We start from the raw sequence: 12,334 nt of genomic DNA, 5'->3' as shown, positions 1-12,334 counted from the left end.
TCATGCCAAGCTGTATTCTCAGTTTAGTTTTCATCATAGCATATTGACTTGAGTGTCCAGCTTCCTTCTGTTTTGAATCTAATCCATCATAATTCCTATCAGGTGGAAGAATGCTTGCCCTGCTGCCTTGTTTTTTGTCATTTTGCCATGTTTTTTTGGCTGGTGAACTTGTTCTGTAAACTCGGAGTAGCTCCTGGGCTGAAAATAGATTTATCATTTTATTTTATTTTTGGCAGAGAACTTAGAGTTCAGTCATTCAGGCACTTCAGACTGCAGCATCCGGTGTGGTGTTTCTCCTAACTTGACATGTCAGAATGACCAAATGCCGATGTCCTGCCAGTTGTAGTGCTGCCAGCCTACCTCGCTCGACAAATTTCTGTTCTTGGGTGTGAGAGTTGAACATGTTTTTGAATTCCGCACCTCTCTTGAGTCAGTTTGTCATTTGAGTTTTCTCTTAACAAATCCTGGCATGTACTGCAGTGACAGAAACTTTCTGGTGCTTTTCTTCTTGCCTGCACTGCTTTGGTTTATTTAGTTCTCGTGATGTTAAAAGGTGGGTTGTGTGGTTTTCACAACACATAATGCTGTAGTGGGTGCTTCTTGTGTTTTGGGGGAAGCACTTGTTTGGATGTGGTTTGGTTTCAGTTTTGCGCCACACTGCCCTCAGCTTTGAAGCTCTTCGGGTGCATTGCTGAAGGTTTGTCCTCTTTGAACTTGGCCTCTACTGCAGTATCACTGTGGTGCTCCATCTGTCACAGGACTCGGAACACTTCTCTGCATGCCTGGATGCTGGGCAGCATCAGTCAAATTTGTTTGGGGTTACTGCTTCCTTTGTGATATCTCTTTTTCATTTACCAAGTAGAAGTGGCATATGAAATGAGTCTGACTAGCATTGTGTGAGAATCTTCTGGCTGATTTGCTTCAAAAGTGTGTGTTGGTTGGTTTTGGGGGTTTTTGGTTTGGGTTGGTTTTTTTTTTTTTTTTGACAGCTTCAGGTACACTTTCTTTTGATGGATGTAAAAGATCTGTAACTGTCAAGGCAGAGAGATGCTCTTGGAGTCTTCAGTTGCAGAAGGGTGGATTTCTGACAGTAAAACAGGGCAAGAGCACTCCATGCTTCAGTCTCTTGAAGACAGAAAGCGGTCCGGTGCTCTAGGACTCTCTCCAGATCTGTGACCCAGTGCTAAACATCAGTTCTGCAGTGGCTCACACAGTGAGGGAGTCTGTGAACAAACAAAGTCAGTGTCTGTCAGGTGATCTCTCTTGTTCTTTGGGTATTTTTATAATAGGAGATTGAGCAAATGTCTCCTGTTCAAAAAGAAAATTAAAATCTTCCATTCACCTGGGAGTAGAAGCTGTCAGTCTGTGGCTGTATTTCTCAGTGTCCAAGGGGAATGGCACAACACACAGGCTGGCCAGTACAGACTGCTTAGATATAATCTCCTCCATAGCAAGTTGAAGGCATTGGTTGTCCTTGTCTTTTAGGTAGTATCACAGACTTAAATCCCTGCCCTATAATAAAACTGTAGCTGGGTTTTGCCCTCTCTTCTTCATGTCCCTGCATTTGCAGTCATATTGCTTTTCTTTATCTTGTTCTGTGTTTGAGTACAAGCAGATACTTCATGTTCTGGAATAATCCTGAAGTGGAATGGGAATTGGAAAAAACCGAAACAAACAATGAAACAAAAAAACCCACCACCACCACCACCAAACAAACACACCAAAACCCAACAAAAAACCCACAAAACCCAAACCTCCCCTCCCTCCATCCCCCTCAAAAAAAAACCCAAAACCAAACCACAAAGGCGGGGGGGAACCCAACTCCCAAACCACTAATCAGTATTCTCAAGTTTGGTTTTGGAGTGCAGATGCAGATTAAGCCTGTATATATATGTATGGGGACATAGATTTCTGCGTGACAATCTTATGGTAACCATGCAGTCCACTGAAATTTAGGGACATCTGATCTTCTCCTTGCAAAAAGAAAACACAGTGCTGCTTACATTTTGATACCTACTTCTCTTTTAGAATTGCCTCTGTTAGTCTGTGTTTAAATTTGTCTGGATACATCACGGTTTCCACAGCCTTTCCAGGAATGTTGTAATGTCCACTGACACCAAAACTAAGGCAAATTACTTCAAAACACGCAGGATACAATTAGGTATTCTGTAATGTCACTCCTCTGGCTGCCAGTCCAGCTTTAGTTCTGATTGCTCACTTTGATCAGAATCTTAAAGTAAGTGTAATTGAGCAAGAAGGTATTTTCTTTCTTTCTTTTCTTAAGTTATCATGCAGTGGGAACCTGTTTTAAGTCTGGAGAAATAGAACTGATAGCTGCTGGGTGTAATTTTAACAAGCAGATTACGTTAGGTAACTTACGTGTAGTCATACCATGATGCCTGTAGCATGTGTACACCAGCAGAGGCTTTGCTATGGTTCTCTTAATTCTGTAAATGAAATTAAAACATGTCTTTGGCCTTTCTACAATGGAAGTTATTGTTTATATAAATGTTTAAATATTTATATGTGACTCCTTTTTAATTAGAGTATCAAATATGAGAAGAATATTGGGGTAACACCTTTAAAGTAACTATGGCTCTTTTTTGAACACATTAATTATAAAAAGTTTATATGATGTGGTGGTAGGCATTAAATTTGTTTTTTCCAGCAGTTAAAGGAGATACAGATAACTTATGAATCGTTCCTCTAAAAATAGTAGAACACTTGAAAATAATGCATGGATTACAAAAGTCAAAGGGGATGAGTTGTCGCCCTGTCATAAAGTCTGTTAATTATCTTAATTCAACAAAGAATGTGCAGTATGAAGATGCAATGCATGTGCAATGTGTAAAAGAGAATAATGTCAGTCTTTCATTCTGCTAAAAGAACAGCAGACTGAGAAGACACAGATGTCTACTTGGAGAGAACAGCCATAATTCACTCCCTCCCACCCCAGCACTACAGTATGAAAAGGGAATTTAACCGTTTTCAGCAACTTTTATTGGGGCCTCCTTAGTATTTAATACTGAGTTATGTGCCTTGAGTATGTCTTCAGAGTTTGAGACTTTTGCTGCATCTATTACTCAGAAGAGCATATTATTAGCTCATGCTTGGATTTATTAAAAGGGGCCAGCTGCTAGGCAGGGAATGCTGCTTGGAAGGTTGTAAGAATAGCATTCCCTCAGTATGCTGGGGAGTGCCCCTGGTTTTCCTCTAAATACCTGTAAAAGCAGTCACTCCACTGATTTCAGAATTTAAACTTTTCTTGAAAGAAATAAAGATGCCAACAGTAAAGCATGGGCCCGAGCCTTTAATGTAAGGAGCACTGACAGTGCTATCAGAGTGTATATGACATGATGTGCTAGTGGGGATTCAGCTGTCATTTTCTCCGTGTCTATAGTGAGTGCTGTTTTCAAATAAGGAAGCGTGTTTCCCCTGCCTCACGTTTTGAACACCTATACAGTCAATTTTGACTTTATATTGAGTAGGTCTTCCCACAGAAGCACTGAACAGCTTAGTAGGAGACAGACTTACTGTTTTTTTAAATTTGGGGGAATATTTCTTGGTATGAACTTTGAATTTTAACTACGATGAGCAAACCTAAGGAGTGGGACAAGACTGTGTTTGAGCAGGATGAGAACATTCCCTCCTTGGAGGAGTGGCTCTCCTGGAAAGCTGGATGGTTCTTTTCCACTGAAGTTCACTGGAGCATCTCTCACTGTTTCAGAGGGAATATATTAAATATTCATGCTTAGAAACTTTATACAGGATAACTAAAGAAAATCTTTAAAGTAAAAAACAGTGGTCTTCTAGGGAGAACTAATATTAGTAAGAAACCTTTGTGCCAACACTATGCTTGTTGAGTACTTTCTGAGGCCTTACCTAGCTTTAGATCAGTGTGAAATATTGATTTTTTAAGAATCTTTAAACAGATAACAACAGAAATCCACTGTTTGTCTGGTCTTGCAAAGAAGCAAAAACTCAACATGTTTAGGAGATGCAGTCTTTATTGGAGGAGGGGAAATGTTTGGAGAAACTGAAACATTTCATCTTGCCCATGTTGTACAGTGCATTTAGGTAAGGTGTTGGGAACAAGCTTGTGGTCTAGGTCTGATGGAAACGTAAGTGTCCCATTTTATGGTTAACTTAAGCGTGGGTTTTGGAATTGGCTTTTGGCCATACAGTCTACTACTGAAGAGGCTTAGCCCTTCAAGTGAGAGTTTCTCTGTAGGAAATGAGGTATTTCATCCCTTCTGACACCCTTATGATATTATTGACTTGTTTGTCCAATTTATCCTTTTGTCACATAGGAAGTAATCTTGTGTGGATATTTGTGAGTGGTTCTGAGAATGATGATACGGTACCAGTAAGGAAGCATGGCTGGTTAGAGCATATGCATCTTCCCATCCGTTTGTGTTTTAACTTGAAATTTATTTTAGATTTTGAGAAAGTATGAGAGTTTGCTTTTATTTGCATCTGAAGTATGCAGCTTAAGGAGATACTAACAATGGGACTGGAAGAGTTGCATTTTCCTTTTTCTTTTTTTCCCTGCTCACACAGATGCAGTCAGAAGTTAGACTTTTACTTTCTGCTGATTGTACCAGTTCTAAGCTGGTGTCACACAGCAAGTTGCAGATATTTATACTCCAGATATTTTCTTACTGCAATTTGAGATGACAGTTTCTGCTAAAAGCCTTTGAAAAATACACTGTATATTCATACTGACTTTCTTCATGACCTGTTCTCCCTTATTTATATGAACAAATATGTGTAAACTCCTCTGACAAACCTGATCAAAACTGATTAGGTTCATGAAGACTGTGTGGAAAGTAAGCTTTTCTTCTAAATACTGTTTCTCTTGCCAAGTCATCTTTTTTTGCCAAAGTCACTGAGGCGGCTGTTTTTGAAGCACAATTTTATGCTAGGCAAAATAAGCTCTTCTGAACAGAATTGTGAAATTTTCCTTCGCTGCTTAGCATGTGTGATGCATTCAATCATGAAAGATGAAGAAAGTAAGCATTATAGAAAGTATTTTTGTACTAATGGTGGTAAGCAGCGCTCTTGCCCTGATTACAAACCAACATAAAAAAGTGCTTTGTGGCTCTTAAAAAGCAAGAGGAGTGACAATTGTGTAAAAACAGCCTGCTACTGCACTGTAACTGGCTTGTATTTGTGCTGTCAGAGCTTAATATGGTACTTGGATCTTCTTAATGAATATTTTAAGCCTATAATCTCCTGGTGTAGGGTAGAGGGAGTGAATCCTGATGCTACTCAATTTTTGTCTGTAAGTCCTGAAATACTGCTTTTAAGATTTGGCATGGCATATGTAAGTGGATAGAAACTCTTGTAACATATCTATTGACTGAAGATCAAACTCCTAAAGAAGGTGCTAATTACTACTGATTTGGGGGGGGAGGGAATAAATTCTGAATAACCATTTTACAGGTATGTACCATATTCTGCCTATACTGTGGTGGTATGATCAGGCCTGACAGTTACAGGGTTGAAGCTGTAAAGGAAGCGAAAGGTGTTGGTTGTTGGTGTGTGGCCATGGAAATCTATCTGTTGATTTTATAAAAAAACCCCAACAAAATAGAACAACCAAACAAAATCAGTCAACCTCCCCTCATATAAACTGCTTTTCCAAGCTTTAATTTGTTTCTGTGTCTGGTTGGTATTGCAGTAATCTCATGTTTATTACTCTCTTTTTAGGTTGCCTGAAGCTCAGCAGAGGGTTGGAGGATGTTTTCTAAATTTGATGCCACAAATGAAAAGCTTATACCTTGCATACTGTGCCAACCATCCATCAGCAGTAAATGTTCTCACAGAACACAGGTATGTTTACCTTGCAGTCCTTTAAGTCTGATACAGAAAAACTACGTAAAAGACACTTGTGTTATAAAGCTGCGATATCTCTTTTGATACACATTTGATATGGTAGAGACAAAAACCCCAACACCACAAAGCTGTTCTGCGTGATCAGGACCAGCTTGTTGCTTTTGGCAGTTATTAACTATTTGGGAGAACTTCCTCATTTAAAGAATGCATGTGGCACTCTGGGTGTGTAAAGCAAACGGTAGTGATTGTCATCTTGGTTTTAAAGAAGTCAAGATCAAAACAAGTTTGTGAAATTCTGGCATAATTGACCTGATTACTAGTAGGCTTTTTGCATAGTTGGCGAATTGTAACTGTAAATGGTAACTGTAGACCTGTGAAAGCCTTTGTGTTTGTATGTACTTAACTTTATTATGCTATACCCTTAGCTTTACTTTTGGCTGATATGAAGAGTGTGTGAGCTTTCCAAGTTTACAGAATTAGTATTTCCTGTGTGTAAGAAGTAGGATGCTGAGTTAACATGATGTCGGTTGTTCAGCTTTGGGACAGACCTTGAATTTTTGTAGAAGATGCCCTGTATCACCTTGAGGGAAGAGTGAGGCCAGAATTTGGTTAAGGTAGTCTGCTTTCACAAACTTTTGCTGTGTATTCTCCTTATGAGCATGTGCTGAAGCAGCTGGTAGTTTGGAGCTGTTTGTGCGTGCTTGTGATAGAGGACAGAACCATGACCACCTCTGAAGGTTAGATGTAGTTCTATCAAGGTGTGTTCTTTTTGCTTCACAACCCCCCTCCTTTCTGTTATGGTTGTGATGGACCAAAGTAAAGATACTCTGAATATTCTTAAAACTCCCTTAACAAAGAGAAGCATAATTGATTCATTTCCTATACTGTTAGCTTCTTCCAAGAACTCACATTTTGTTTTAACAGCAACACTGCGTGGCCTATTTGTGAGCTTTACTCATAATACTATAAATTAAAAAAACTTCTAGCTACCAAATACTATGAACTATCACATATGTTAATAAGACATGTAACTATGTTCCAACCCTAGTTTGAAAAACCAAAGCTACAAATTCACATTGCAAAATGGGCATAAAGAAGTTAGGTTTTATTTGTCATTACAATTCAACAAGACAAAATAGGTTTAAATCCCCTGATGAAACACCTTAGTGTTTGTTTTCTTTCAGATGGCCTATTTCTAGTACCATGTTCTTTAACTGGTAAAATGTGTGGGTGATCCACACCTGTGGGGTTTTTAATACTCTTAGATATTTTTTTGTTTGTTCATGCGTTTTTGCTCTTTCCATACTGGGGTCTGGGATTTAATCTATAGATGGGACAAATGACAGCAAAGTGATCATCTACATTTTTGTAAGATTTGCAGATACTTGTAAAGGATTATCCTTTCAGAACTCTTGGGAAACACATGGTGTTTCCCATAGACATGTGTGAGAAGACATGGTGGTAGAAATGTGAGGAAGGAAAGCTGTTCTGCAAATGGAGAAGAGAAGCATTTCTTCTATGTTGCTTTCCTAAGAAAAATTCAGCTTCTGGCCTGTAAAGTCATCTTTGTATGAAATCCTGGTGGAGTCAATGTAAGTGTGATAGAGCAGTTAAGTGATTGGGATGTGGAAGTAGGTTCAAAGCAATTGTACTGTTTGTGAGAGAGAGCTCAAGGGGAGAAAAGTTGTGATAAACAGCTTTCTGTTTAATGCTATTGTGTTGCCATGCATGAGTCAACAGAATCCTGTGTTATTTGGTTGTTGGTGTTTGGGGTTTTGTTTTTTGTTTTTGTTTTGGTTTTTTTATTACCTCTGGTTTGGTATTCTAAGCCCTTCATTTTTGTTGAACAGCTTTGCTGTAGGTAGCAAGTGGCTTGACTTCCTCTGCCATGAAGAAATCAGAAGGTGGCTTTAAGCAGTTCTGAACCTTTCTCTTTCAGAAGGCCAGAAAGTTTTTAATTACACTGTTTTAAAGGTAGAGGGGAAGAGAGGAATAACAAACTGATTGAAGACTTGAAGAAAAGGAAAATACTCTGGACTGTCTCCTTGTCTAAGATGTTTTCAGTATGTAAAAGCATCCCTCATAAACCTTAATGTAGAAATTACTGTGGGGTTTAAGGATAGTCACGATTGTAATAACACTGCAGTTAATATTAGGTAATATTGAACTGGAGTTTTTAGATATGTCAAAGATTGAGGTTTAAAACTTTTTAGAAACAGTGGCGATTTGTTAGCTGGTTTTGTGATACGTTTTAGCAGAGGGTCCAAAAGCGTTATGCGTGCTTTAAAAGCAGCAAAAATATGGCAGAGAAAAGGGTGTTTGCTGAATTCTTGGATTTGAATATCATGTTTGTAACAGCTGTGCTCTTCAGTAGTGTTTTAGAGAAGAAAAAAGAACAGTCTGCAGGAGTTTGATTTGGTACATAAATTTTTACTGTCTACAGCAGATTATTTTTTGCTATGAACTCTATGTACTTCATAAACTGAACACGTGCATTAACTGTGCTTCTGAAAGCCTTTCTACAAAAAACCCTAGCAGATAATTTTACGTCAGTTGTGTATCACAAAAATAGTATTTGCTGCGGTTTAAGTTCACTTGCTTTTTGTGGGAACCATACCAACAAACACCCCCCGCCCCCGAAAATCTCCTAGATAATTGCTCTAGGTAAAGCTTCAGAAACTTCTACTTTAGTTTTTTATTCTAGAAAATATACTAGTTTTATTATTATGTTTTACTGTCACTTGCTGAAAACAACTTAAAGGAAATTGGCTATAATTCTCAAGCATTAACTTTATTCTTTCTTTAATCAGTTGGATCACTGTAACATCAAACTTGTAAGCAGTCATCTGGTTTGATGGAATATTACATGTATGATGGAATATTACATGTATGAGTTTTTTATATGTCGTTTTCTGAGGTATCAGGCATGCACTTTGAGCAGGGTAAAGACTCTGTGTGTATGCACATGTACAGGAGGATATTGGAATTATTTTGGACTTCTAGTCAAAAGTGTCTCTGAACAGTATTTTTGTGAAGTCGTTTCTAAAGAGCAGTACTTGGGATGGGGCTGGAGATTTAAAAGGGGCATTCAGTTGGAATGTGGCTGTCTTTCACCTCCTTGTATTCCCCCCCTTTTTAAAATGGCATTTTTTAAATGCCAGTCGGTATGAATGCCAGCCTGTGTTTCCTCTTTCTCTTTGTCATTTGCTTCTTGATCATATGTAGCAGCAACATGGGGCTTATATTCAGTTAGTACAAAATAAGAGGGGTGCACATATATATAGTTCATATGTATATGCATGTTAATATAAATACAGTCAAGGCTGAAAGGGATTAATTATTTCTTAATGAGAGATTTTCATGTTCAAATCTTCAAAGCCGCAAACATCTTTAATTTCCTTAAGTTAATCAATAGTCAAGCTATTGAAATGAATATGATTAAGAGACATGAAGAAATGGGAATAAAACCTAATACAGCCCATACAGGAGATCAGGTTCCAGAGCTGCATGTTTCTGAGGTTGTATTTACCTCTGATAATCACGACGACGACGAACCCTTGCTATGAAATTTGAGAACAGGTTCTCTTCTTGGTTCCAGTTGTGGCCCTGTAAGTTTTATCCAGGTGTTAGTTTGTACTCAACATAACTTCTCCACTTTTTACAGTCTTGAAATTTGATAGGTACTTTGTGTCTCAGGAGTTGTTTCAGAGCTGTTGCATATTTTTTTCCAGAATTCAAATTCTTTGTGTAACGAATCAAGAATTTTGAAGAATTAAGTCATTTTTCCTTAGGTCTGTCATCACATCTTGTAATTGTGTCTAAAGCCAGTGGCTAGAGCTGAAGAGGTAGAGTTTGCCAGGTACCGCTGGATGGTGGCTCTGGTGGAGATCAGTGTTTTACATGTTTTCACCACTGCCTCTTATTTTGTTCTTCTTGTTCCATTCTCTCATAGTGGCTAGAGTGCCACTGTACACAATCCTTATTGTAATTACTTTATTCAGTAACAGTCATGCCTTTTTGGCTCCATTGTAAGAGGTTTGTTTCTAATATGCAATAGTTTTGCTTGAAGATGTTAGTTCAAGTCCAAGGTGATCCAATATAATAATAGGTGCTATTTTAGAAGAGAGTTTTGCTAGCTGGTGAGAGCAATACTGCCTCAAGGTTGTAGTGTTTAGTCAAAGTAGTACTGGTTCTTGTGTGTGCTTCTCATCACAGACATATGCCTGCCTGCTATTAAGAGAAGAAACAAGAACAACCTAAGCTGTAAAAGAATGAATTTTCCTCAAATTAAAAACCACATTTAGATAGAAGGTACAGAAATGGGTAATTGCAGTAGAGTAAGGAGCCTCAGGAGTGTGACATGTTACCTACCTGGGGGAAGATCGCGAGCCACAAGGTTCAGTGCAAGGAGAAACTCCAGCAAGGTTAAAGAGGAGGCAGAATCATAGAATAGAATCACAGAATTAACTAGGTTGGAAAAGACTTTTAAGATCATCAAGTCAAACCATTACCCCAGAACTGCCAAGGCCACCACTAAACCATGTTACTGAGGGCCTCATCTACACAGTTTGTGGACACTTCCAGGAACCGTGATTCCACCACTTCCCCGGGCAGCCTGTTCCAGTGCCTGATCACCCTCTCTGTGAAGAAATTTTTCTCAATATCCAGTCTAAACCTCCCCTGGTGCAGCTTGAGGCCATTTCCTCTTGTCCTGTCACTTGATACTTGGGAGAAGAGACTGACCCCACCTCACTACAACCTCCTTTCAGGCAGTTGTAGAGAGCAGTAAGGTTCCCCCTGAGCCTTCTCTTCTCCAGACTAAACACCACCAGTTCCCTCAGCCGCTCCTCGTAAGACTTGTGCTCCAGACCCTTCACCAGCTTTGTTGCCCTTCTCTGGACCTGCTCCAGCACCTCAATGTCTCTCTTGTAGTGAGGGGCCCAGAACTGAGCACAGGATTCGAGATGCAGCCTCTCCAGTGCCAAGCACAGGGGGATGATCACTACCCTGGCCCTGGTGGCCACACGATTTCTGATACAGGCCAGGATGCTGTTGGCCGCCTTGGCTGCCTGGGCACAAGCTGGCTCATGTTCAGCTCTGTCAATCAGCACCCCAGGTCCTTTTCTGTCAAGCAGCTTTCCAGCCGCTCTTCCCCAAGCCTGGAGCATTGCATGTGGCCCAAATGCAGGACCTGGCACTTTGCCTTGTTGAACCTCAGATCACTGGCCACAGCCCATCAATCCAACCTGTCCAGATCCCTCTGCAGAGCCTTCCTAGCCTCAAGTAGATCAGCACTCCTGCCCAGCTTGGTGTCCGCAAATTTACTGAAGATTTACTCAGTCCCCTCATCCAGATCATCAGTGAAGATGTTCACACTACTTGGGCTCCCGAGCCCTGAACCAGTTGCCCCAAGGCCCTGAAGCCCTTTTTGAGTACCCTCAGGCTTCTTGAAGAGATTTTCTCATTGCCCAAGAAGCTAGGATTAGGACTTCGTGGACTCTGTCCAAAATGACAAGAGGAAAGATAACTGAATATAGAATTCACTGAAAGATGGATAACAATTTTAAAGTCTAACAAGCCCCACTGATAAGTGGTCGTAAAACTCTTCTGAAGAGATACAGAGAATACAGATCCAATGTAACTGGCATTAAGTATATAATTTTGGGGGAGGGACTGTAAGATTTTTTTTTTTAATTTTTTTTCACTTTGTTTTAACAGCACCATGTTTGTTTTAGAACAAAATGGAATAAAAATGCTTCCAAAAGAAAATTTAATTTGAAGAAAAGGCAACCAAAAATTAGTAATATATGCCTGCTTTTTTAATTTTGCCAAGTGGCAAGTGTTGAGCCAGTTCTCAGTTGCAAGAAGGCTATTCACAAATCTTTGCTTGTTCAAACATTAATTCTGCTAGATTCTTCTGTTCTCTTAGATAACATGTCCCAAGCATATTCTCCACTAGACCTAGCAGTCTGGACAAAATTTGTGGAGCTGAAACATCACAATTACTTCGAGTAACTGGAGCGTGGAATACAGATCAGCTTGAGTCAGAAAACTCTTTGTGCCTCCCCCACTTTGGTGCATCCCTGAGCCTGCAAGTGTGCAGGCTGATGTCATACGCCAAGCAACAGTCCCCGGGAGAGGAGCTGGACTGGGAAGTTTAGCACTAGGAAGTTAAAAGCTGCTGTCGAGGGGTTGGTGAGCCAAGCTGTGCCACAACGCTCTCAAAATGCGTTGCCTGTGTGCAGTCCTCAGACCCCTCAGCAGCGATAGCTCGTGCTCCATCTATTACAAACAGAGACCTACTTCAGAAGTGTAAGTTGTGATTTTATATGGCTTAGTTCCTGGATCTGCTTTCCTCAAGTTTAAATGGCTTTTTCTTTTTTTTAACCTTCTGTTACTGTAGACACATCTGAACTTGTTTTCTTCCCTCCCCCGCTCTGACTTCCAGCTTTTGAGGCAGCTGTACTAAGAAAGATTTGAATATATTAATAAGTCT

General features: G+C 39.8%; 1 protein-coding gene across 5 annotated transcripts in view; it reads left to right on the top strand.

Moving 5' to 3' along the window:
- Positions 1-12,334, top strand: part of ARHGEF7 (Rho guanine nucleotide exchange factor 7) — a 123,053-nt gene that overhangs the window by 71,486 nt on the left and 39,233 nt on the right. For all 5 annotated transcript variants that reach the window (XM_030477690.1, XM_030477692.2, XM_030477691.1 and 2 more), the window contains one exon: positions 5,713-5,835. In XM_030477690.1, the coding sequence (XP_030333550.1) occupies positions 5,713-5,835 (123 nt within the window). The remainder of the gene's footprint in view (positions 1-5,712; positions 5,836-12,334) is intronic.

This window comes from Strigops habroptila, chromosome 2 (assembly GCF_004027225.2).
Source record: "Strigops habroptila isolate Jane chromosome 2, bStrHab1.2.pri, whole genome shotgun sequence".
NCBI classification, from domain to species: domain Eukaryota; kingdom Metazoa; phylum Chordata; class Aves; order Psittaciformes; family Psittacidae; genus Strigops; species Strigops habroptila.
The sequence above is the reverse complement of the archived record's forward strand: the minus strand, read 5'-3'. Positions and strand labels throughout refer to the sequence as shown.